This window comes from Aulonocara sp. 'chitande type north' Nkhata Bay, linkage group LG23, assembly GCF_057382095.1.
Source record: "Aulonocara sp. 'chitande type north' Nkhata Bay isolate Kocher_YH1m ecotype deep benthic linkage group LG23, A_spYH_male_GT1.1, whole genome shotgun sequence".
Lineage (NCBI taxonomy): Eukaryota > Metazoa > Chordata > Actinopteri > Cichliformes > Cichlidae > Aulonocara > Aulonocara sp. 'chitande type north' Nkhata Bay.
The window spans coordinates 14550437-14577054 of NC_141365.1; the positions used below are offsets into that span (position 1 = coordinate 14550437).

Sequence of the window (26618 nt, forward strand, 5' to 3'; positions counted from 1 at the left end):
AAGATACACCTGCTGTCAAACAGGTTTGGCGAGCTGCGCGATGGGGCCAGTTTTACCCGATTCTCAAAACTAGTTGTTATTATAAGGGGAGTGATACACACCAAGGGTGACACAAAGAGAGAGGTGGGTTTTTTTTGTTGTTGTTGGGGTTTTTTTTTTTTGTTGGTTTTTTTTTTTTTTTTGCCTTTCCTGTGAATCTTTAGATTTTCATGGAGACTTTACATATGGAAATCATGCTCTGCCAATGGGAGTGGTCACACTGCTGGTTAATGCACTCACAAAAAAAGTCTGAAGACTGACCGTGCGCTCATGTTTTTGACCTCTCAGTTGTTTGAAATGCACACCAACATGGAGGCTGTTTTTCCTATTTTGATTTTTCTGCTGCTGTCACACCTTCCTGTCTCTCGCAGCACGTCCACACACCGTGGGAACTGTCGACCTATACGATTTGAACCTCCAATGTTGGATTTTCATGAACAGTGAGTCTCTTTCTCTTTGGAGTGGTGTGATTTACGCTTTGATTCTCACATTGTTTGTGTGATCCTGTTTGAACTTGCACTTGAGTGAATATTGGATCAGACTTCAATTTGCCTTACGGCAATTTTTAAAAGATAAAACCAGTATCGTGCCAAAGTCTTTTTTTTGCTTTTTACCACATCCTTCACTAAAACGTTAGTCCCCACCAGGCTGTGGAAGTTTTGATTAACGCCACGTTTACATATTTATGGAGTTTACGGAGTTGAAATATGATCATAGTTCAAGGAAATTAACTTAATTCTCACTCAGATAACCAAACTGTTTCATTGTTCAGTCATATTTTATACAGAAACGTACTTTTTCCAACTCCTGAAATCAAGACATCTGCCACAGGAAATGTCACGATTCACTGCAAAACATCCCAGTGTAGTCTATAAAGAAACATACAATCAAAAAAGCTCAAGTATAATTAAACATACATATCAAAGGTTGTAGGAGAAGTTGACAAATTCATGGTAAACAACCCCCCCCCCCAAAAAAAAGAAGCTATAACCGTACATGGAAATATAGAGCTGACCCCATTCAATCGTTCGAAAGATAAAAAGACCAGTTTCTTCTTCTCCTCTTTTTTAAAAAGTTTAATAAATTTACTGTTTGTTTCTGTGGGTCTGAGAGTAAACATGTTAAATAACTGATCATAATATTAACCAGTATTAGCTGTACTCATACAGCTCTTAGGTATTAGTCATTCTGCAGTGCACCTCCACTCAGAGTGCACCTGCATGTCTACAATAAATTCTAAGAAAATATTTGAGCAATCTGTGGAATTCATTTTACAAACCACATATGCTTTAGCTCTTACAGACCCAAGCTTCACCTACGCTGGACTTAATATGTCACATTCCAGTCAGGCACACCCACCCAGCGTGGCTAAATTTTACACGACCAGGGTGCAGGTTCAGGAGCGCTCGGAGGAGCGGGGGTCACTCGCACTCAGACACCCGGCTGTCGCGGCCCATCTTCGCCTGTCCCACTTTCTTAGTAAACAATTTGCTTATCAGCTGTGATTGTTTTAAGGGCATAAAAATTGTGTCACCGAGCTTGTGATGATGGTGGCTCGACTTTAGAATGATGACTTTTTAAAATGTATTTAATACATTTTTTGTGTCAAAGAGCATTCAGGGGATTATTTCAGATTTAACCAGCAGACAAAATATTTTTAGCAGAATTTGAAAACTAACTTCCCTCAATTTTATTTCACTCAGTAACGAGATTCATAAACACGCCGAGTTCCGTGTATCTGCGAGTTGATTTTCATAGCATACTGATATAACAGAAACCGCAGGTTCACTCTGAGGCTGGAAATCAAAGAGTTTATGATGAGCTTGGGGTGTTGGGTTAACAATGCAGAGATAGTCACTCTTTTGAATGTCAAATCCTGTCCCCACAGGAAAGTTACACCTGTAGGTTAATGTCCAAAAATCTCTGAAGTATCTGTTAACGTAAGACAGTCTAAACCAGTCGGTTCCCCAAGCTCATAAACCTTTAATTTTCATGGCATGTTTATAGGTGCTGCTCGGTTTCTTCTTTGAATGCGTCATGGTGGATGCTCATATTAAACATGGCCAGGGTTGCAAACATTGGGGTCAGCATATGTAGTCCAAATTTTCCTGTCTTGGATCTCTTTGATCTGTATTATCTCAGTGAGAGGGGATATCCCTAATATGCTAATATGTTTACACAGAGGCACGAAGCCCAGGATAATGCAAAAACTATTAATTTGAGCTATGAATCATGCAAAGCTATTGTAATACAGTCCAAGAATATAAAAATGGAAAGCTGGAGATGTGAGTTATGGCTCCATTTTACATATATTGTTATATACTCTAACCAAGCCTTCTCTTCTTCCTTCCAGGCCCGTTGGAATGCCAAAAATGGAAAAAGTTTATTTACATAACCCTAGCTCTGAAGAAATTAGTTTGATATCAATATCAGCAACAACAGCACATTTTCACGCATCCTTTTTCCAGAATAGGGTAAGTAGCTGTCACTTTAAAACCTTTGAAACCACATTTATTTTGTGCGCGTGTGTGTGTTATTGCTGTGTGTAAGCAAGTTGATCGCTTTTAATCTTGAAAATGAATTCAGTGTACTGACTTTGTGTTTATCAGTATTATCATTTTGTGTGTCTTCATACACACGAGTCAGACTGCATGGATGAATGGTAGTGCACAGTAAACACACAGGAGCGAGGATAGACCTGTGACTCTCATGAAGTGTCTTTACTGATTGGTTGTCACTGGTAATGTGATGCTCTGCAACATACGGAAGCAGTGAGGAGTTTTTAATGTGTTTATTTTTGTCTCTCTTTTTTTAAATTGTAGAATCAAAATTAAAGCCATCAAACTTATTTATTGACACATCAAATTATGTAAGCAAAGCAAAATATCTGTTATGTGTTATGAGCTCAGTCCTTTAGAGTTGCGTTCATGCCGTTCTGACTTATACCAAACCAGATGCAGTGACTTTGTTCCCACACTGAGTGGAAAAATCCAGTTGAAATTCAATCATCAGTAAAATGTATTTCATACAAAAGACAAGAACATGTCATGTTTTCAGGGTACCAAAATATCCTTCAAACCTAAAATGAAAACAAATGTTAACCAAATTAAAGTCTCTTTTCTTGTTAAACATTTTCAGGAACTTTTTAAATAAAACTTTGAATGATCACCACTTCATGAAACATGAATATCTGCTTTCAATTAGCCTGTAAATGTTGTTCTATTGCAACTAGGAAAAAAGGGGGAGGGAAATCATCCTGCAGGGAAAATATGGGAGAAGAGCAAGATGAGGCTGAAGATCATGATGATGATATTTATGAGCTATTCGTAAAGTTAGTCTTGGATTTGATCATGCGCTCAGACATAGTTTAGTAAAGTGTGGAAAAATGATCACTGTGCCCTCACAGAGCCTGCTGGGAAAACAAAAAGTTGTTTTTGGGAGTTTTCATCTGCACAGAGAGAACGATTATGGGATTTTGATCAATGCAGAGGCTACCCACAAGAAGGGAAGCCCTGGGGTTGCTGCAAATAACAAGAGTCACACAAAAAAAGAAAATGCCAAAGATCAAGAAATTAAAGAAAAGCACAAACAGTGTCTGCAGTGGCAAAGTTGTGTTTTTGTTGTTTTAAACTCCTCTATTAGGTTCTTTGTACCTTATGACTTTTTCTTCACTGCAGGGCTTAAGCTGAAGGCAGGCTTTTATACATGTTTTTGTGATTTCCCCTTTATGATAGTAGACACAAACAACTCTGCATGGACTGTGTTTTCCTGTATGCACACCAATGCCTGCTCCAACATGATCAGAAATCTGAAAACTTCCAGCAGCAGAAAGCTTTTTCCTCACAGATTGTTTGTATGCAGGATCTGGTCATAGAGTCTCGTCCCAACAGTTGATGCTGCTTGAAGAAATGTGGATGTGGCCTTTAATATGAGGGGCTGTGATTTGGTTATTTCTCAGGGAGGGAAGTCTAATGAATTTATTTAATCTCTCCAGCAGTGGGAATTTTCGGTGTTCCTTTACCAGGCGGCCTATGAGCTAGTTTCATCCCAGTATCTGAATCTAAAGGTCTGGGACCGTCTGCCCAACATGTCTTATTATACTTCACACATCTTCGACTATGCTCAGGTCTGCTTGGGTATAAGTGACGTTATTTGTCATTAGTGAGGGTGAGGGTCCATTTGGATCTACATGTGACTGCCTAGCTTTGTGACTGTGTCTTCCATGCCTTTACCGGCTTCAAAGTGCAGATAGCATAAGTTGTTATTTGAGTGGGTTGGCTGGTGACTTCGTCTGACTCGTCATCAAACATTTTCCAGACATTTAAAATAAGATTGGTATAGAGTTGGGGGGAAAACAAAGGGGGAAAAAAAAGAAAAAAAAATTCAACCGAAATGTAAATAATTTGTTTTAATTGAGTAAAAAAAACAATTACATTTAATTTTAATAAATAAAAATAATGCTACAAATAAAATAAAACATTTCTATGTGTATTTACATATTTTTGGTTGTTTTATGTTTTTCCTGCTCCATACCTGTCCTGTTTAAAATGTGTGTGTAATGTTTTATGATGACTACAAGTCTAGATGTGTTGGGCACGTGCTGCTGGAACTTTAACCTTTCAGAGATGTCATTGAGGCAAACGGGACACTTTTGACTTGTTTACACTTTTTTTTTTTTTTTAATCTGCTTTTGGCATTTGGTAGTTTTGCTGTATTTAGGTGTTTAGAAAATGGTAAAAAGAAAAAGAAAGAATAGCCCATGAATAAGAAGGTGTGTGCATCATGTGTACGTGCTTTTTGAATGCTTTTCTGTGCTGCATTAGAGTCCTCCCTTTTATATGAGAAACCTGTTCTGTGGCTTCACAATAGGCAGTTTGTGTCTTAGAGGCTGAGACGCTGTTAAGGTGTTGCCAGTGAATCATCTTCTAGAACAAGGTGTTTGTGGTGACAACAGCCTATACAGGTGTGCAGCAGGGGGATCTGAGTCAGGTCTTTTTGTTTGCAATTCTTTGAATTGGTGAATGTACACATTCTTAAGAATCCTATCTGTCATGGAGTGAGGCCTTGCTGAGATAAATGTGCTTGCTTTTTTTTATTTTTTTTTTGTTATCTTGCATCATAACCTGAGGAAATATTTCCATAGAGTACAAAAGTATGTTTGAGCAGTCAGCAGGAAGATCAAAGTCCTTTTAATAGCTGCATTTAAATGGAAGTACAACTGAGAAACACCGAGTCGCTCTGTGGGACTGAAGCCAGGGCAGATTTTAAGGCGACGTTAAGGCTTGTTTGAATAGGCTTACTGATTCTAGGCCAGACAGGTTCACTCCTCCAGGGAGATTTTTTTTATTTTTTTATTAACCATCAGAGAATTAGGCAGAATTAGGTAACCACACAAATATGAGAGCTCACATTTCAGTGCATTCCATCCCCTCCCATTCAGCCAGACTTTTCCACTCACCCTTATTCATGCAGGCCAGTCATAACTGTTTATGCAACGTGGCAGTTCTTCAACAATCACTGCCTTCTTTGCCGTTTCCCGTTCAGCTCTACGTCACACATGTCATTGCTCTGATCGGTTAAAGTTGTGTCTAAAATGGATTTGAACTCATTGATGCCACTCATTTAAAAAAAATCAGAAGTGAGAGGTTCTAGCTCATTCATATTTGTAGCTTTCTTGTGGTGTCCATTAATCAGGAACAAGTTTGGGTTTTTTGTTTAGTTTTTTTCTGCAGGAAAAGTGTCGCATTTTGAACATATTTATTAACGGGGCAAGTTGGTGTGAGCTTGCAACCGCAGAAATGTGCCGATGGGAGTGAAAGATTATGCAAAAACCGAAGACGCAGCTCACTTTCTTTTAATAACGCAGCGCACATCAGCAGGTCGGAGACGAGCAGGTCTGATGAGAGGGCGACAAATGTACAAACCAGAATAGTGCAGCGTAAACTTTATGCTTTATGTTTCCCTCAAGAAACGACATGTGAACTGAGATCACGAGTCTTTACGTTTTTGAGATAAAGGCAAACTCTTCTGTTAGAGCTTGCTGGGAACTGTGCTATTAAACGTGAAATCTGACAGCTTAGGAGGACAACTGCACCATTACAAACTTCACACGAGCTTGTATGCGGTTAGCCTGTATGTGCTGCTGTAGCAGATATGTTTGGGGATCCCTCCTCTGATCACATGCTGTAGTTCAGCATGTGCTTTGAATCTTAGTTATGGTTGTACTAACAAGAGAATGCCAGAAGGTCCCAACCTCATGAGTCTCTGCTTTAAGGTATGCGGTAATACTTTCTACCTGTGCCTTTATCACTTGAATATATTGTAGAGTACATTTTTTCAAAATCCTATATTTCATCACCCTCACTTTTGTTTTCTTAGTATTGTCTCTTTGAACGCGGCACAGAGGAAGTTACAGTTTAAAAAAAAAAAAAATGAACAGAACATCATATTATTATTTATTTGTTTTGAGGAAGAGTTGAATTGTTAGTCAGGCGATCAACACCAATCATTTGTTACTGTTTTTCGTTGCACGTGAATGGATACCTTTGGATTTTGGACTCAAATTTTGTTTTTCCTCTTCACATCCTACTAACATTAGGTTAGTGGTATATTAGCTAATTTTTTTACACACACCAAAACCAGAAAAAGGTTTGTAGACTGAAAAGACGATCTGGGTAATGTCCTAATCTGAATACCTCTTCATCTGGTATCCCTCCATGGCCATAGGCCACTACACAGTCAGCTTCTTCCCTTTTGCACAATGTTCAGAGATTGTTCTGCACAAAAAGCTTTAAATTGTTAAGTCTGCTTAATTCCTGTTTGATGAAGGTTCAGAGTTAAAAACTTGATCACATAATAAACGAATAATGCACATTTTAAAGTGCACGTTTTGGATTAATCTCTGATCGGGCTTTTATTATTTAACCTATTACGTATCATCTAACACCCCTTTATTAACATTTAACCTCCAACAGCAGGAGATTCTGCTTTGGCTGAAGTCTATACGAGTATATTTGAGAATGGTTTTAGTATACAAACATAGATAATTTATTCCTCTTTTTTTAAAGGCAGCTCATGCTGTGGATTACTCATGTTGTTATAAATGCAGCAGGATGGAATCCACCTCAGAAATCCCCCTGAGCAATCGCCCACTGAAAAACCGTCCCCACCAAAATGCTAAAGTTACCATGGAGCTGTGATGTTTTCATAGCACTGGACCTTTTTACGATCAGGTGGTGTGGAAGTGGGCGTTGATATCTGTGAGGTTAGAAGTTTGTTGGTCAGTGCATGTGAATAACCTTATGGGATCTGTTTGGGTTCTCTTTTTAGAGCTGGAGTTGGTGACGTTATCCTTCAGGGTCAGAGTGGCTTAGCTACTGAAGTGAAGGGCCACATGATGAACAGATGAATACAAACATGACACACAAAGTGCTGAAATATGTTCAAATCCACGAACTCTGGTAGATGTGACAGATCTGTAATAAGCTGGTGTTCAGTCGACTTTCAGTCTTTAAAAATATTCTTTTTTATAAGTGAAATAAATGCCTGCATCTGATAATTTAGAAAATAGTAGACACAGATCCATGGCCATATTCATATGAAGTATTTTCTCTTCTGTCCTGACCTGTGTGTGGTTGGGGGGGGGATTTTTCTTTAAGGATGGTCCACTAACCAGTTATCAGGCTTTATTCACCTACACCTACATACCTCTGCAGGCTTAGGGCACAGGTGTCGAACTGCAGGCCTCGAGGGCTGATGTCCTGCAGGTTTTAGATGTCTCCTTGATCCAACACAGCTGATTTAAATGGCTAAATGACCTCCTCAACATGTCTTGAAGTTCTCCAGAGGCCTGGTAATGAACTAATCATTTGAGTCAGGCATGCTGACCCAGGGTGAGATCTAAAACCTGCAGGGACATCGGCCCTCGAGGCCTGGAATTCGACACCCCTGTGCTAGAGCATAAAAACTGAGCGTACAGAATCATCATCAATTAGCCAAATGTAACAAGGGGGGGGGGTTAATTCTTTTACAGATTTGTATTCTTTGGCGTCTCTTTATTAATGTCTTTTATAATGTCTCTTTTTTTTCCAACAGATAATACCACCAGGAGGGAACACATCATTTGATGTGGTATTTCTTGCTCGAGTAGTTGGGAATGTAGAAAATACTTTATTTATTAATACATCACATCATGGAGTGTTTACATACCAGGTACAAATGAAGTGGCACACCTTTTTTTTCTCTCTCTCATTTTTTTTGTGTGAAACATGTGATTAATGTTGCGTATCTGTCTTTGAAACTGAAGGTTTTCGGGGTTGGTATACCAAACCCCTACAGACTGCGACCCTTCATTGGGGCCCGAGTCCCAGTAAACAGCAGCTTCTCACCTCTTATAAACATCCACAACCCGTACAGTGAACCACTGCAGGTAATACGGACACATTGTACCCTTTGTTTATTTTATTTGCACATTTTCTTTGATGATTGATTTGGTCTGCTTCTTGTCTTTGCTTCAGGTGGTTGAGATGTACTCCAGTGGTGGGGATTTGCATCTGGAGCTTCCCACAGGCCAACAAGGAGGCACTATAAAATTATGGGTGAGTCCTCCTTTTGATTTTAAAGCTATGGACCTGTTGTGCTTGTTCACATTAAACATGGCCGGTGTTTCCAACAATGAGGTCATTGTATGCTGTTAGTGATGTGGGAAACCCCACCCACACGCTGTTAAAGCCAATCAGGCAAAAGTTGTCTTAAAGCGAGAGTAGCTAAAGGATTATTTTGACCCATGAATCATACAGATTAGAGTAAAATGGGAATAAGAGCAAAGTGAGGTTTTTAAAGGACAGTAGGCGGTCCCACTGACGCTGACCAACCCTCCCCTCCTCCAGGAGATTCCCCCATTTGAGACAAAAGGGGTGATGAGAGCCAGCTTCTCGTCCAGAGATGTGGACAACCACACGGCTTTCATCAGAATCAAAACCAATGCTCCCAATGAGGACCAGTTCATCATCCTCCCCGTAGAGGTGGAGGTCACATCAGGTGTGCTGCTAAACCTTTGTGCGACAGTTCTTTTTAATCATTATTCCCTTCTAACACTCGTGTTTCACTCATTGTTTGCAGCCCCTGGTATATACTCCTCCACAGAGATGCTCGACTTTGGCACACTCAGATCACAAGGTTTGCTTTCCTTAAAGAAACGACATCTATCAGTATTTTCTTTTTCAAACCAACCTCCCGACTCCTCCCTCTGATCTCTGCCTCCTACTTCCTCGTGTTGCAGATCGTCCAAAGCTGCTGAATCTACACCTTTTAAATTCAGGGACAAAAGATGTTCCCATTACGGTGCGTATCCAAAGCAAAATAAAGCATGAACACAACAAGTATCTCAAGGCTGTAAGAATCCATGACTGTATTCATGCTGCTTTTCAGAGTGTACGTACAACACCGTCAAATGAAGCCGTCACAATAGACTTCAAAGCAGTTACACTCAAAGCTGGAGAGAACAGATATACCAAAGTCGCAAGTATTAGTTTTGATGGTAAGTTGAGTTTTACTTCAGTTCTCTTACTTGACAGGTCACAGGAAGCTGAACTTGTCACCGTCTCTAACACTGACCTGTGACGTGGTCATTCATAAGAGTTCAGCTGAATCAGCTGTTTTTTCCTCCTGAGGAAACTCATGAACATGATGCTTCTTTGGCAGCTTTCTTTATAAAGTTATGTTAAGTAACATAACGTCACCTTCAAGATACACATCTGTATAAATAATCAAAAGCTTCAGTTGTTCTCCTTTGACTTAGTTTTTAGAAGTTCCTTCCATTTCCTTCCTTTCTATTGCGCAGCTTCCTCCTGCAGGCCCTTTGATGTGTTTTGCAGTGTCTTATCTGCTCTCTGAATCTTTTTTTTTTCCCCCTGTAGCCTCAAAAGCCAGAAGACCATATCAGTTATCTGGAAAAATAACAGTTAAAGCAAAAGAGAAGAGTTATTCCAAGCTTGAAATCCCATACCAAGCAGAGGTTTTAGACGGGTAAGTTTTTCTGAGGATGAACAAGGAGACAAATGAAAATGTTGCTGTAAGAGTTAATTTGAAGCTTCACTGCTGTGTGTGTGCTTCCTCTTGTGGCAGCTACCTGGGCTTTGACCACACAGCCACATTGTTCCACATCAGGGACAGCCCCGTGGACCCGGTGGACAGACCCATCTTCCTCACGAATGCCTTCAGCTTCGCAATCCGGATACACAACGTGTCCCTCCCCGAAGAGGCCAAAACAATGTTTAATGTGAGCAGAAATGCATTAAACAAAGAAACGTAAAACAGTCAAAGCTGAGAAAAGTTCAACTGAATCTTTTTGGGTAAAATAATTAGAATAGACATGTAAAATGTTACCCTCGTAATATGAATATTTTCCACGTTACAGCCTCTAAGTGCATTGTGCATATGCTCTCATGGAATTTATCATTGTTTATTGTAGTAAAACAATCACCTGCTTGTCGGGTCTCGGGTTGGAGATACTCACTGATTTCTCTGGAACGACCCATCCAAGGTCAACCCGACTGTGAAGTCTGATCTTCCAGCATCGCGCTGACATCGCTTTCATTTATTTATGTTTTTCTTTCTGTTTTAGGTGCAGAACTTCAGCACGCCCATCCTCATCCCCCCACACGAGTCGCGTTACATCTTCTCCCTCCTCTTCCGACCGGTTCGACCATCAATCCACATAGACAGCAACATCCTGCTCATCACAAACGCATCAAAGTTTCACCTGCCTGTTCGGGCTTACACCGGCTTCTTGGAGGTACGCAGTGAACATGAAGTGGGTGCAGACGGGCGAACTCGGTCTATCATTGTAAATACAATTGTTTACTCTTAAACAATAAAATAATATCCACTGAAAGCTCCTGTACTAGTTATAGATGCTCTTGCCTCTCAGTGGTTTGGTTCACTAATACCAGACTGCATTATAGCTTCATAATACATCGCTGTTGAATCTGGTACTTAAATCTACTTTAGAGTGTGTAACATGCTGTTTTTACTGCCTGTTTTTACAGCCTCTGGTTCTGCCTCCCAGTCTGAAGGAGAACCTGCTGGACTTTGGTGTCCGCAGTGCAACAGACACCAGCAGCATCATATTTGTAGTGGTCAACAGTAACCCCATAGAGGTGAGAAGCCGTACAAGTTGATATTGGAGTGATCGATTGTAAATTGTCATAGCTCGGCATCTCGGGATGAAAGTTTCAGGCCTTTATGTGTCGTTAGGCTTCTAAAGCTTTTCCCCCATGGACGTGCTCAATTTCATAAGATTGCAAAGTGCTGAGTAAAACTGAGTTAGCTGTCGTGTCCTTATCTTCAGATAAACCTGGTTGCGGTTTGTTGGTTAAAAACTCCACTGTAGATGAACGGATGCTGGTTAGGGTTAGGCTGTTAGGTTGTTTCCACAGTGTAAACCATGTAAAGTTTAATGCTGCTTGGCAAAAGTGAAAAAGCGCCACTTTGTTCTTTTCTGTCCTCCAGCTGGAGATTAAGTCCTGGTTGGTCACAGGAGACAGTCTCTCCATGGAGCTGCTGAAGACCGAAAAAGGGAACACAACGGTGGCCCAGGGTCACCTGGAAGAGCTGCAGAACACCTCAGCCTCCCATCATAAAACGGTGAGACCTCCACAGCCCGAACGCCATCACGCTAATCCCCACAGGAAGCTAGAGTGAGCAGAGCAAGCTTCAGTCTGATGCAATCAGTCCAGTGAAATCCTACGACATGAGTTTCACTTCAACTTTTGTGGCTGTAGTTTGTGAGGACGGGAGTTTCTCGTCAGACACATGAACAAGGTCACCACTTCTGTATTTAATTGTGAAAATTTAAACTTAAAAATTGTGACAGCTTATAAATATCTATGTTCATGTTTTTTTTTGAGAAAAAGCATGAATCTCACATGAAAAGGTTAAAAAATAACAAATAACTGTTTTGCGCAGTTTACAATTTGGACTTTTTTGGCTCTAATAATTAACATAAGCAAAAGTATTTCATTAATCGGAAGCTCCCGGTTCTGTTTTTCAATGCTGACCATAAATGCACTATGAAGGCTTAAAGAAGATGCAGCTTAGCTGGGCCTGGTGTCCTCCAGTCAGTGCCCCCCCATCCTCACAAACGGCTGACTCACATTCATACATTAACCTTAGTATATTTAATGAATGCAAAATGCAGAATTTTACCTCTTTGCATTATAAAACCTCAAGTACAAAAGATTTTTGTATTTTTAGCAAGTAATTTGAGGTCCCACCTCGTCCACAGGGTGATGTGAAACTTGAAAGTTTACCCAAAATGCACTATTTCAGGTTTTCTCCAGAGAGTTATCAGGAAACAGATCAAACGCACAGCGCACTGCCGCTTGTTTCTGTTCCTGTGTCACAGGCATTAAACTGCTGCAGTTGCACTTTAAGTTGAGAGGTTTCTCTCTTTGTACCGATTTTATCTGGAATGAGGTTTGTAACACAGATCAGGCTGCTGCCTGGCTGAGTTAATGTTGTTTTTAGTAATTCACACTACTGTGAGTACTTCAGAGATCACAACAAAACAGGAAGTTGTTTAAAAGTAGAAATGAGAGACGCTGAGCAGAAGTTGGCAGAACCACTGCTGATTAATGAAGAAGCATCTTCTCATATTACTAAGGCTGTCAGACCAGCTGAGCTTGTAAAGTAGGCCCTGAAAGCCATTCTAGCTACCGTTTGAAGCACTCAGAGATTCCCTCAAGTCAATTTATCTAAAAGCTCCGTGAACCGCAGTGTCGTACAGCTAAACAAATCAGAAAATGAAACAAAATGATTAAAAAAAACCTCTCAAGGGGGAAAAGAGTTTGGAAAGTATGAAAATAAAATAATAAACTGTGACATGCATCATATTGTTCAAGTAGTATGCATGTCACAAAAAATCAAATAATTAAGTTTTGTTTGTTCTTTGATTTCAAGCTTTTTCCTTCTAAGCAGCATCTCATTTTGAATCTAAGAGGTCTTCTTACTCAGATAATCTTTTCTGTCATTTGGTTGTTTGGTTTTAAACATTTTAATCATCTTAAATCCAAATTGAAACTATGTTCTTGATTGTTTTTGGCTTTTAGAGAACCATTTCAGTATTCATTTCCTTTTTAAAGGGAAGGCTATGAAACCTGTGAAAGAAATTTACTGCCTGTGTGTTTTGCTGTCTCGGATGTGGAAGCTCTTCAACCACAGTGTCAAGATCGGAGATAAAACATTGTTATTCCAAGCAATTTGATGATGTGTGCAAAGAAAACAAAACAAGACGGGACGGACTTTAGAGAAACTGTAGCTTGTTCACAAAGTGTTGAGAGACAGAAAACCTTTTTGTTTTCACAGGTTATATTAGCATCTGGATATTACGCAGCATTCAGAGTGACACTAGTGGCCAAAGCTCTGGAGGGCACGTACGACGGGGCTGTACACCTCACCACAGATTATGAGGTAGGCTGGCTGGTGTGTAGTTTTCAGGCAGTTTCTTCAACATAAAAGCATAACCTGGTGTTGTTTTTGGCCTCAGATATTAACCATCCCGGTGAAAGCTGTCGTCGCAGTGGGCACATTAAACAGCTCTCCCAAACACATCATTTTGCCACCTTCATTTCCAGTAAGTAACACAAAATTGATTTCACAGCCATCATGTGCTGGCAGCATGCAGAAGATGAGTGTTTAAGTTAAAAAAAAAAAAAAAAGAAAAGAAGAAGAAGCCAGCTTCCTGTTTAATGCCTGAGGTGTTGGATTGAGTTACATGTCTTCTTCTTTAGGGGAAGGTAGTTCACCAAAGCTTTAGCATACAGAGCTCCTTCACACAGAAAGTGAGACTGCAGCAGATCCGCTCCCTGACAGAAGACATCCGATTTTATTACAAACGTCTCCGCAACAGCAAAGACGAGCTGGAGCCCAGACGGAAGTCTAAGGTACAAAAATCCTCCCAGTCCTCAACAACACAAAAAGTGGGTCACGCTTTCTTTTGAGACACAAACGTATTTTTATTACTTGTTTTACAGGTGGCAAACATTTATTTTGACGCCGGCTTGCAGTGTGGTGATCACTGTTATGTGGGCCTGCCATTTGTGCTTAAATGTAAGTTTTAGTTGTTATTAAACTCTGTGTTTGTGTGCACGTCGGTGTTTTTAACAACAAACCCTTTAGACCGGACTTATGCCTCTGTGAGGAGGTGGGATCCTTTTAGTGTCTCAAATTTTGATGTTTACTGATGATTTGATCCAGAGGAAGTATGTATAGAGAGAACAGGATGGGACCTAAGATAGAACCCTACACCAGCACAGTGCTGCTGGTGAAGAAGAATAGTTTACAGTAAACATAGAGAAGGATCTATTATTCAGGTATAAGATGAACCAGCGTAGTGCAGATGCCAGCACTGATGTGCACGCGTTGTGGTCAGTGCTGTTAAATGCAGCAGTGAAGCCAAGGAGGATGAGGATGGCACAGTCCCCAGAGCCCGAGCAGATCATTGCAAACTTTTATCAGTGGATTCTGTTAATGAAGAAAGACTTTTTCCCAGACTTTTAAAAGAAATGGAAGTCTGGAAGACAGGCTGGTAGTTTTTTGGGTAAGATGGGGTCCAGGTATTCAGCAGGGCTTGAACAACTATCTGCTTAAAGAGAGATGGAGCAGTACCAGTAGCCATAGAACTGTTGTTTAATACAGTTTTACAAACTTGTTGCAGCCCTTTTGGGTGAATTCCATCTGGAGCAACATCTGCTCATTTTGAAGTGACTTTTTTTTTTCCTTCCCTAATGTCGCTAAGTGAGAACTGGAGGATTCAGAGTAAATTTGGATTTACTCTTGATTGAATATTGAGTCTGATACTGTCAATTCAGTTGATTTCATTGTTCTGTGTTTAATAAAAGTTAGCTGCAGGAGTGCTAACACAGCATGACGAAGCTATTCTTTGTTTGCAGTCTTTTTTTTTTTTCTTTTTTTTTTTTTTTTAACGACTGCAAGTTTTGGTCAGACGATGATTTTTCCGCCGCAGCAGCTTCAATCTCTCGTTATTTAGTTTATTTGGACTCTTTCATCGCAGCTTCATTAATATTATTGGATCTCTCCACTCTGTATGTGAGGAGGTGCACACACTGAGACCGAGAGCAAGGAAAGGAGAAGTGAGGTGTCTGTAAACAACAGCAGTGAAGTCGGCTCAGAAATATATAAAAAGAACAACTGAAGTGTTATTTCTGATATTATTATACATGCATAGCAGACAGATAATACCGATGTGTCATTTTTAAATCTCACAGTATCATCAGTACGTGGCATCCCTAATCCTCGAGAGATGTGGGTTTATGGTCGAGTCCCATCCCTAAAATATAAATCTAGTCTGAGCCCATGGTTGAGAATTCAGTGGTTAATTTATTATTTATTTTTTTCCTTCCACAGCTGAGGCTAAACCTCATGGGCTGGCGTTACAGGAGGATATCTGGGACGCCGATGTCGATCTTCACCAGAAGCTCCTCAGACGATGGAAAGAGCTCAAGGAGCGCTCTGTGCACAAGTAAGCACGTTGTGCATTCAAAGCGCACTATGAAATAAAAGTTCTTTCCAGGATAAAATAAAGTAAAAATGTAACTTCTTTTCTCACCAAAGGATCGAAGCTGTCTTTGAAGTTAACACAGATCTCCAGAAAAACGTTCAGGCTAAAATAACCGCACACCTGACGTGGCCTTCGCTGGTCAACTCTTCACAGAGAATCACGTTCCCCCTGACCAACACCAACAGCTCCTCTGTGAGTACTCGCCCATTAGATAGATTAGATAGAACTTTATTAATCCCTCGGGTGGGTTCCTCTGGGAAATTCGATTTCCAAAAAAGCACAGCACCGACAGAAGTCGGTGTTTAGGACACGGCACACAGGTTTTGCGTGTTTTAAACATGTTTCAAACTCAGGCATGACATCGTTTGTCCGCAGGACGAGGAGGTGATTTTGCAGAACCCAGCAGATGTCCCTGTTTATGTCCAAGTACTCCCCTTGGCGCTTTTACCAAACCCCTCTGTGTTTTCTGGAAAACTGGCCGACAGGTAAGAAGTCACAACTAAACTCCCGCTTATTCTTTTTTCCCTCAGCTTACGCTGACAGTCTTCTTTACTACTTTTCTTTTTCAGGTTTCCTTTAGGAAACTTATCCAACATCAATATAAACACAAACACCTTTGAGTTCCAGGTTCACAGAAATCAAGTAAGTCCATTGTTGATTTGGTGGCTTTTCAGGAAATCGGAGAATCGGCTGCTTATTGTGTTGCTAATCACTGTCCTCTTGTCCGTGGATCTGACAGCATGTGGAAGCTGTTTGTCTCTAACAGTCTCTCCGTTTGTGTGACAGACATCGCTAATGAGGAGCAGTACAGGCTTTGTAGAAGGCTCAACCAGGCCCTTTGTGTACAACCTCCTCCTGCTGCCTGGAGAAGTCAAGTCTTTCAACATAAGATTTACTCCCATTGGAAACCACAGCGTCTCCTCCCTCCTCATAGTCAGGTAATACCACATTTTAATGTTAGAAACTAAAACAAAAATGCACTCCTCCATTGAAATGAATCACTTTACTGGGGCATCTGTTTAGAAACAACCTGACGGTGATCGACACGATCATACTTCACGGACGAGGCACGACAGAGAGCCTGAAGGTCGGAGGGAAGCTTCCAGGACAAGGCAGCTCGCTGAGGTTTAAAATGACTGAAGCTCTGTTGAAAGACTGCACAGAGAGTGAGTTTATAAACGATGCAAGAGAGCGGTGTCACCCAATCAATGTGAGCCAGTCATGTTGTAGAGGTTCATCTTAAGTTCAACTGTCTGTTGGCAGGAATATGTACTCATTATGTTAGTAATTGGCCTGCTGGTCTATTTTTCTAAAGATCAGTAAATCTGCCAGTGTTCAATTTCAAAGGCAGCCCCATCCACGAGAACTCATAGATGTGCAAAGTAAAGCTCAATAAATGCAATGAAATAAAACAGATTAGACATGTAAAATATCACAGAGAAAAAGACAACATTATGTATTAATTAAACTTCCTAAATGAAAATATCCAAACACGCAGTGAGCCCTGCTGTTAACAGGATTTATTCCAGTACATTTACTGTGTGTGTGTGTGTTTCAGTATGTTCTATCTAATTTTTCCTCTTTTGAAACATTAAGTTGAATCTTGATTGTCCCTGTTTTTTGTTTCAGAAACAAAAGTGAAAGAGCCAAACTTCACTCTGAAAAGGACGTTCAGAGTGGAGAACACGGGTTTGCTCCCGATCACCATCAAATCGGCAGAAATCAATGGACAAGCCTGCGAAGGATTCGGATTCAAAGTTCTCAACTGTCAAGAATTTGCACTCAAGCCAAATGCTTCGAAAGACCTCGTCATACTGTAAGGACTCACTGCTACACACACACCTCCATCATCAGTGGTTTTCCTGTGCGTGTGTGCGTGCATTCCCCCCTTCGCCACACGAGCCATCCCTAATATGGCCATCTGAGGCGCAGAAGCTCATTTAAGTGCTGTTTAAATGTTCTCTTTGTTGGTGTTAGCCAGTCTGAAGAAAGTTAGCTTCACGGGGGAGTAGTTAAAAGTGCTTTTGTCAGGCAGGGGAATCAATAATGGAAACACCTGCATTAATTCAACTTTTTCCAGTAATGCTACAAAAACACAGTCAGTGATACTGAAATGTTGCTTCCCTAAATTTGTAAAATAAAATGTAACAAAGAGGTGTCAGAATCTGGCCCAGCGGTGTGGCCAGGAGAGCCATGCTGTGATTGGAGAAGGATTTACAGCTGCAGAAGCCCTGAGGCAGAAATGTAGCCTTTCTTTACTCTGCCCTGACAGGTGTATGAAAAGAGTGCTCAAACCCACATAGCAGTGAGACTGAAGAGTGGGAATATAGGACACTATGACAATGACTTATCAAACTTATTAGGGCACGACAGTTTATAAAGCTTTTTCACTCGTATTTGAGGCTTACTTTATGCTAAAGCTAATCTATTCTGCTCATTTCTAGCTCTTTGTGGTCGCCCTCTCTTTAAAGCTGCTTTATAGATCAGCTTTCAACCTTTTTGTTTTTGATAATGTTTACAGTTGAAGCTAGATTGGTCAACCCTGTTGGGTTTTTTGTTTTTTGTAAATTTCAAAGATTAAGGCTTCATTAAAAGTTTGCTTCAGAAGCACTTTGAAATCTCTTCTATAGGGTCGTTGGTGTGCATTTTATTGTGCAATTAATCTTTCCATATTCAACCTCAGGGGGTCCTCTGAATGACGAAGCATTTTTACTGTTGTTCCTTTTTTGCTTTATGATAAGTTTTGTTTATGGTTGCACCACCCGTGAAAACGTACAAACGGACGGATATCAGAATATAAAAGAATATATTTGAATGAAGTGAAAATGTATTCAAAGTGAAAAGGGTTCCAGAATAAACTCCTGCAAGTCATGACTCGAATATTCCAAATAGGAACAATGCACTTGGACACAAAAAGAGTGTGTGTGTGTGTGTGTGTGTGTGTGTGTGTGTGTGTGTGTGTGTGTGTGAGTGAGTGATATGAAAAGAATAAGCTGAGTGAATTCCATAAATGTGTTTTCATGGCTTTGTTTCGTTTGAATTCCTGTACTTTTCCAGGGCGCTGTTGTTATTGTGCAGACACAGAAACACCCAGGTGCTGACACACCTGAATGCATCTCGTGTCTAACTGGTGTATTTGTCTGATTTGCCCACCTATTTGATGAGTTTGAATAACAAGCCTTTATTTTTGGTAGTTTTTATATGTACGCAACCTTCTTGCTGTCCTTGGTTTGTTTCTGCCTCGGTGAGAGTTTACCTGTGATATTGGGCTGTAAATATAATTTGTTTTGATCAGGACTGTCAGGTGAAACACAATGGATGCTTTTAAAGATTTGGACACAGAGAAATTTGGCTGGATCCTCTGAGGCGTGTACGTTCAGAAAAAAGCCTCTCAGATGCTTATTATAGGCAAAGAAACATTGAAACCAGACACACCCTTCATCTTTATACTGTACATATCTTTGTGTATATAAATAACTCATTAGCTCATAAATCATAAAGATACCTCCCAGGTGTTTCCTCCCATGAGCAGGTTTCACGTGGATCGCAGGACAGGCTGCTCAGTGTTCTCTCTCTCCTTTATTGTCAGGTTTACACCCGATTTCACTTCCTCTCGAGTGATCCGGGAGCTGAAGCTGGTGTCGTGCGGCGGCTCAGAATTTGTGTTTGTCCTCAATGCCTCGTTGCCCTATCACATGTTAGCCACATGTGCAGAGACCCTGCCCAGGCCCACCTGGGAGCTCCAGCTCTACATCATTGTGTCTATCGTTATGAGGTGGGTGTCGCCGCACAACGCAAGCAAAACATGCAGAACACGGTTCTATGTGACAATCAATTCATTACAAAAAACTGAGTAGCTGTAGAGTTGACTTCAGGGTTTTAACCTGAATTTCTGCAGTTAGGCCATCAAGATTATGTTACCCTTAATGTAACTTTTAATATTAATATTAATTCTCCTGCTCATAACCAATGCTCTTCTTTCTTTATCACTGGGATTGCTCTTTTTATTTTAAAGCAGGATTAGATTTAAATAAAACTTTATTTGCTTGCCAGAAAAGTAACAGCAAAGACTGTATGCTCACTAAAGACAGATGAGGATGAGGAAACAGCAGAGAGGATCTGTGTGCACGCATTTCTGCTCTCAGCTATTCATGCAGCTCCACCTTCACACACCCAAAGGGAACAGGGTGGTGTTCAAGGCTAACAGGTGCTCTTACCTGGAGACAGAGCTGCACTTTTATTAATGAGCCCAATGTTTGTTTAAAACCCTGAAACAAAAAGTGTTGTTATAGCAGCAGCCTTGTCACGCTCACGCTGTAACCCTGCACTCAGGTTTAATGGTAGGATACTTAATCTAGTTCTGCAGATAGGTCACATGTTTGCATGGGATTGTTTATAAGCCTCAGTTATGCTTGTATAGCAACGGCTTTGGAATACAGATTAAACTAAGTTAGCAGAAAGCTTGATCTCAATCTGACAAACGGTTCATGTGTGCTGTTTGTTTGTGTTACAGTTCCATGTTTCTGATAGTGATCACCACGGCCTACCTGGAGGCTCAGAGCATATGGGAGCCCTTCAAGAGGCGCGTGTCCGTGGAATCCAACTCCACCTTGGAGACTGGGAGACCCTTCAATCTCAGGGACATTGTGCAAATTCACACTGATTCAAAGTAAGTGTAAATGCTCAGTGACAACCTGGGCAAAGCCCGATCACGTGGCACAAGCGGGTGTGTTCAAAGGTGCGAGCACATATTGGTAAAGAGAACTGATTTTTGAGATGAAAGAGGACGTAAAAGTGGTGCAGCAAACGCACAATAAAAATTATCCTTTCAAATGTTTGTGTGCAGAACTTAGAACAATTTTTAAAGATAAAACAGGATCAGTGTCCAACCTCTAAACATCTGAATGTGAGGGTGAACGTAATATTATTATTATTATTATTAGTGTCGTTTTCACACCAAACTAAATTTTTTTTTGGCTCCTAGCCTCCTAACCACAAAAAGAACATGTGCACACTTACCTGCGTGACTCTCACCTGGACACGTTAAGCCCGTCCAAGCGTCCGTAGCCAGCTTTTCAGTCCTTTTCAGCATGTTGAAGTCATTTATTAGGATGCTGTTCGCACATAGTTCAGATCTCACCAAACCTGGAAACCGACTGTCCATCACCTCCAGCTGTTCTTCCCCGGGAGCGTGAAGCTTTTTTTGTGTGTGTGTGTGTGTGTGTGTGTGTGTGTGTGTGTTATAGACTAAGAGCTGCTTTCTTGTAGAGTTGGCAGCTGAAGTTAAAATACATTTTTGAACCACGACCATGATGGGCACCCCAGCATTTCCCATTTGTTAACATCCTTAGCTCTACACATTCATGCGTCCATGTGAGCTCTCCTCATATAGGTATCATTGAAATTTATAGAATTCACAGGTTAATAAATTCATGTTAATCCCACAGCTCTACGTGCACTGAGTAGTTACTCCAATGAGCATCATTTCTCTGTAATGTCATTTTTCATTCATTCAAAATTTAGACCTGCAGTCCAGATCTGGCCCTTATAATCAGGCACTCCTTAAACTTCAGGCTTCAGTCATTAAAATGTCCAAACATTTGAAGATTTTTGCTGTTTTTTAACTGGATTAATTGCCTCTGACGCGCCAAGAAGGTTGCTGATGGCCGTTTGCCTGTGGCTAACCGCTTCCTGCAGTTTTTACCATATCTGGCACTGAAACAGCTTATTGGCCGTTATCGCCGGCCATTCAGTCGATTTGAATTTTAATCGGAGGCGCACTGAGATGGAGCACAAAGCAAAACTTTATGGTTGCGGATAAACTTTTTTTATCTTGTGCTTGTTCTCAGTACAGCTGAGAATTCAAATCAAGACCAAATAGTTCTACATGCAAATCTTCTCACTCGGCAGCCATCTTTAAAGCGTTCTGGGAGCCTATTTGAGCATTTATTTCAAGAAATTATGAAATTATTTTAAATAATCTATAGACTCAGCAGTCAAACCTCCAAGAAGGTTTGATGATTTTGCCACAAAATAAGATTTTGAAAAGCTTTTTTCCCCTGAAAGTTAAGCTTCTGTCACCGTCGTTCCTGTTAATGCTCACTTAGTGCTCAGTGTGTCACTCAGAGGATGAGGTGCTTCTCCCTGCAGCGAGCAGGGGCTTCACAGATTTGAACCGCCGTGTTTGACGCTCTTTATCAACGCCCAGAGACAGTTTAAATGTTAAAACTATAAATGTGCATATACAGAGTTACTGACAGACTTCTTTGTGAACACTCATCTATAGCGACCCACCACAAAACTCCAGAGGTTTATACGCATCCACCAATGGGTCAGCTCGGGGAGGCCGACAGAACAGCAGCCGTCCCTCGCCAGACTCCGACGGCCAGGGTAACAGGTCCAGGATCAGCTTCACCCGCCCACCTATGCAACCTCCTTCCTCCCAGCTCACCAAAGGAAGTTCAGTCTCTGGCAACGAAGGCCCTCCAGCTCCCTGCCAGGTAACCAACCGCAAAGGTCGCAGCACCAAACAGCCTGACCTCCAGAGTCCAAGCTTAGGCGGCCCGTTGCTGCCTCACAGAGGCATCTGCCCCGACGACGAGTTCGCCAACCTCATTGGAGCCATGGACAACGACCTCGACCGTCCAGAGCCGCTCAGTCCCGAAACTCTTCAGGAGCAGAGTTCTCAGTCCATACCAAGCAAAGGTACAGACACAACTTTTAATGAGAGGAGAAATTCTCTGTGGTCGTTCACAGCGTTTTACAGTGTGTGCTGATATCGTTTGCAGGGTTGGAATCCAAAGGGAAGCTGCGCGCTAAAGCAAAAGCCCAGAGAAAGAAGGAAGAGAAGGAGAAAAAGTCAACAGTAAAGACTCAGGGAGACGAGCTCAAAGATCTCGCCGACAACGACGACAGCTCCTCCACGACTACAGAGACCTCCAATCCAGATGTGGAGACAAACATTAAAGAGGTAAAAAAATGTTAAAGTATGTGCCAGCACATGGTCTCTGTTTGTTGTTTGCTAAAAATATGCATCACTTTTTCCAGGAACCAGTAAAAAAGAAAGGAAGGACAATAACCCCGGAAATGGCAAAAGAAGAAACATCAAATTTTCTTATAAAACCTAAAATGAAGAAACAAGTAATCACAAAGAAGGAGAACCAAGCAGAAAAATCCAGGTTTGAGTCTTTTTTTTTTTTTCTTTTTCTTTTTTACTTTTCATCCTAAAGTGACTAAAATAACACAGTGGACTCATTTATGACCTCACATTTTCCACAGAAGGCTTTTCTTAATGTTCTATTTGCGTCTGATATCTGACCAAAAACATCAGTGGCACATAGAAATGCTCAGTGTGACTCCACGCAGTCACCTACAAGTTAAACTACAAGCCACTGCTTCCACTTTGTTCTCTTCCTGAACAAATCGTTCGTGTTCTCAGTTCTCTCGAGCTGCCCTACGTAACACCGCTGGAGACCAAGCAGCGGAAGAACTTCCCCTCCAAATCTCTCCATCCTCTCACCAGCATCACAAAGACGAGACCTCTACAGAAACCTAGATGTAAGTTTTGTATACAATAACTTTATTTAATTATGCCATCCAGAATTTGACCTTCATACTGTGAATATTTTCAGTATTACAGGCCTTCGAAGTACATGAGGGGTTTCTCGTTGTTTTTACTGCCATTTTTGAGGCTTCATAAATACAGCAGATATTCACATGAAATTTCCAGAGCTGAAAAACACATTTAAAGACGCTCAGTCCTTTAACTTTTAGTGGGTGTAGCACCTGATTATCTATCTATCTGATGGTCTAAAGCCAAGATATAATCATGTTTTTGTTCTTTATGGGGTTTTTTTTCTTTGAGCGTCACTATGATGGGCTCATACTTTGAATAAAAAGCAGCAGTTTAATGTCTGTGATGTAGAGGAGCAGAATCAGAAAGCATTAGTGCCCTCATCTGTTTCTGAAAATTCACTGCGGGGTCATATTTTCATGTGGGCTGGGTGGCTGCTCAAAACAACTTACAGGATATTAAACGTCTCCTTTATACCTTTATACAAACATAGATTTCATGTGTCTGTCTTCGAAATTACGAGGAAGTAAAAATAACACGAATAAGCAGTGCCAAAGTTCAGTCATATTATAAAGGTAAAACTTTGCATGGCGTCATGTAACATGCTGAATAAAAATCAGCCGATTCTTAGAGTCAGATCCACTAAGGCCAGCAGGCAACTAAGAGGCACTTTCCACAGAATGACCTTGGTGGTTTTGGCGTGTTTTTCACAGTAGACGGAAAGCTGGAGGACGGGCGGCCTTCCTTTTTCCCCAAAGCGTCAGAGCTGGGACACAGCAGCAGCTCTGAAGGAGAGAAGGAGTGCGCTTCACCTGAGTGGGACGTCCCTCTTTCCAAAAACAGCATCCGTAAGTCCAGACCCAATCGGTGGCGTCAGCTCGCGTTCAGACCGGTCTTCGACGAGTCTAACGAGCTGCTTTACTCCCGTCTCCTTTTGCAGCAGCTGACAGTCTTCAGCAGATCTCCCTGCAGACGATAAATGCAGATCCTTTCCTGAAGCGATCGGCCACAGCTGGGACCTGCTCCCCTCCACCCACCTCCCCCAGCTTACTGTCTCGAGGAACCTACAGCAGTGTGGTCAGCAGCAACAGGTGATTCACATGCAGGACAGTCAGTCGTTTAGGACTCTTGTTAACAGTGAGAGGCGCCAAGGCCATAGACAGGACATGTTTTATCTTGATTTGTCAGAATAAAGCATGCTGCAATTCTAACAAGAGTACTGAACACGTGCTGTATATTCACAGTGAGATAAACCAGAAGAAAGCCCCAGGAAATAAACTGCCTGCAGCCCTCCCGCAGCCGGGCAAAAACGGGAACCTCACCTTTGCTGACGCTGTAACTAAAGGTTATGACAAAAGCCCAGGTGAATATGGAGCGCTGAATCAGTCCTTTATGTTAGTGGGAACATTTTTCCCACTGTGCTTTGTTTACGGGATGTTTTCTGCCTCCCTCAGGTGGCTCTGGTGCAGGTAAAACTGACAGCCAAGGCAAGAGTCTGGAGCACATGAGATCCTTTGAAAGCGACAGCTCAGACAGGTAACAGGAAGGAAAGTGTGCACCAGCACAAATATCTCATTTTAGAGGCAGTTTACTGCAAATTGAGCTGAAATTAGTGTTGAAATAAGCACAAGGTGATATTCTGCTCTGCCAAAGGAGTGTTCATTTATTTGGAATGACAGAGCAGATATTATGAGGATGGTATTGGCGCAGGTGAATGGCTCAAAGCTGCGAACAGGTGCCAAGGCTTCGGTTCTGTCCTGAAACTCGTCAGTTCTCTCCACAAATGTTTGGATTGGATTGAAAGGAAGTGGCTGTGTCCTTGTTTGTAGATCAGCACACTGCTGCACAAATTTCCACTCTCTTGCGATCGTGGCCTGACAGTAATGTGCAGTACTCTGGATCGGTGTCCCAGGGCCAGCTCTATTAACTGAGCGTTCCTTTTTATCTTAAAGCTCTGGACTGTGGAGTCCAATCGACACGACCAGCAGTCCAAACTACCAGTCGGCCAACGCTTTCTCCGCTTTTGGCTCCAACAACCACTTCAACCTGACGGGAGGTAAGCAGACGGACGCAGAGCCTCGTGTTCAGATTGTTCACAGCCTTCCAGCTAAAATGTGTGTGGTGTCTGTTGTTTTTAGTGTTCAGTGGAATGAGTCTCCAAAAGCCATCTGAGCCTCAGCAGAGCTGGCCAGAGTTCACTACCACCGTCCCCTCCTCCATCTGGGACATACCGAGCCCCACTGATCCCCTGCACTCCTGGACCAGCACCCCCAGCTCTACGCCCACCTCAGCCACAGTGAGATCTTTTCTGTGATATGATGCAGTTCGCAGATACTCCGACTTCCTGTTCATGATTTTATTAAATTTTTTTCCCCTTAGTCACTCCTGGGAAACGGCCGCAACCCGTGGTCTACAACCACACCCTTCGGCAGCTCCATTTGGTCAACGAGTGCAGAGCCAGCCTTAAACCCTTTCCCTCCAACCACCACCTCGACACCTCTGACGGATCTCGTCAGCAGCTCCGCTCCGTCGCCACCGCCAGCCGTGGTGGCTTCCACCGAGATGAGTCGGACCTACAACCCCTGGAGCATGTGGGGCCCCACCGTTAGCAGGCGCAGCTCTGAGCCGTGGCCCAGCTCCTCCAACAACACCAACTAAGGCCACGCCGTAGCACTTAAGTTCTCTGTACTCATAAAGCAAATTCTCATGTAATCAGATTCCCGACAAGAAGCAGCCTGGAGCGATCGCCAGCCCGGCGCTGCGTATAGGTCTCTGCAGCTTTTTATTCCCGAGGGGTGGGGGTGGGGAGGGATGCTTACTTTTATTTGAATTTCTTTTAACAGGTTTCCCTAAAGTTAAGAGGCTGATAGCACGGCGAAGGCTGCGTTTGTCCTTTAAAAGTGACACTTGGAGCAAAATCTCTTAAGTTCAGTATTAATGTTGGAATAGATGTCTATTTGAAGCCATAAGTCCCGCTTTCACCATCACTTGGATTCCTACTGGTGGCTTTGAGGTCTGTCATTGCACCAGGCTTTTATTTGGCTGCAGGGATCTTGAATAAATCCAGAGTTGTTCTTCATGAAACAGCCCCCAAAAAAGCTTCAAGAAAATTCATGTCCCCACTACTTTTTTTCTTCTTCTTCAAAGCCTTCTGTGGGAATAAATTGGTCAGGTGATCAAAAAAATATTTAAGTTTGAGGTTTGTATTGTACATCACCTCGATTTGTCAGCAAAATTAAATAAAGGATTTCAGCAGAAACGCTCATGTTTCAGGTTTTTTATTCCATTGAAACATTTCAAGCTTTAGGCTTTTACAACAGCTTTGCATGATTCAAAATGATCCTTCTTTATATGACACTGGGCCTCATTGCAGCCCCTCAGTGCATTCTGTGTCTAAAGCCAGCCTTTATGACCCAAGACGTAGAA

At 41.7% G+C, this 26618-nt stretch overlaps 1 protein-coding gene across 2 annotated transcripts in view; it reads left to right on the forward strand.

Moving 5' to 3' along the window:
• The window catches only part of tmem131 (transmembrane protein 131), a 42008-nt gene extending 16007 nt beyond the window's left edge, over nt 1-26001 (forward strand). Inside the window, exons 4-41 of one of the 2 annotated variants that reach the window (XM_086283505.1) lie at nt 411-479; nt 2393-2513; nt 8134-8250; nt 8345-8467; nt 8556-8636; nt 8928-9078; nt 9160-9216; nt 9320-9381; nt 9469-9577; nt 9957-10065; nt 10165-10318; nt 10664-10834; nt 11088-11198; nt 11551-11685; nt 13405-13509; nt 13586-13672; nt 13830-13982; nt 14073-14148; nt 15466-15580; nt 15673-15811; nt 15995-16104; nt 16189-16261; nt 16406-16557; nt 16643-16785; nt 17249-17435; nt 19209-19394; nt 20133-20288; nt 21906-22324; nt 22408-22589; nt 22667-22797; nt 23058-23176; nt 23906-24040; nt 24133-24283; nt 24437-24555; nt 24647-24728; nt 25145-25248; nt 25331-25488; nt 25572-26001. In XM_086283505.1, coding sequence (XP_086139631.1) covers nt 411-479; nt 2393-2513; nt 8134-8250; nt 8345-8467; nt 8556-8636; nt 8928-9078; nt 9160-9216; nt 9320-9381; nt 9469-9577; nt 9957-10065; nt 10165-10318; nt 10664-10834; nt 11088-11198; nt 11551-11685; nt 13405-13509; nt 13586-13672; nt 13830-13982; nt 14073-14148; nt 15466-15580; nt 15673-15811; nt 15995-16104; nt 16189-16261; nt 16406-16557; nt 16643-16785; nt 17249-17435; nt 19209-19394; nt 20133-20288; nt 21906-22324; nt 22408-22589; nt 22667-22797; nt 23058-23176; nt 23906-24040; nt 24133-24283; nt 24437-24555; nt 24647-24728; nt 25145-25248; nt 25331-25488; nt 25572-25850 — 5131 coding nt within the window. In that variant the 3' untranslated portion in view covers nt 25851-26001. The remainder of the gene's footprint in view (nt 1-410; nt 480-2392; nt 2514-8133; nt 8251-8344; nt 8468-8555; nt 8637-8927; nt 9079-9159; nt 9217-9319; nt 9382-9468; nt 9578-9956; nt 10066-10164; nt 10319-10663; nt 10835-11087; nt 11199-11550; nt 11686-13404; nt 13510-13585; nt 13673-13829; nt 13983-14072; nt 14149-15465; nt 15581-15672; nt 15812-15994; nt 16105-16188; nt 16262-16405; nt 16558-16642; nt 16786-17248; nt 17436-19208; nt 19395-20132; nt 20289-21905; nt 22325-22407; nt 22590-22666; nt 22798-23057; nt 23177-23905; nt 24041-24132; nt 24284-24436; nt 24556-24646; nt 24729-25144; nt 25249-25330; nt 25489-25571) is intronic. The other variant, XM_086283506.1, reaches the window with a different exon arrangement.
• Nucleotides 26002-26618: the final 617 nt, after the last annotated feature.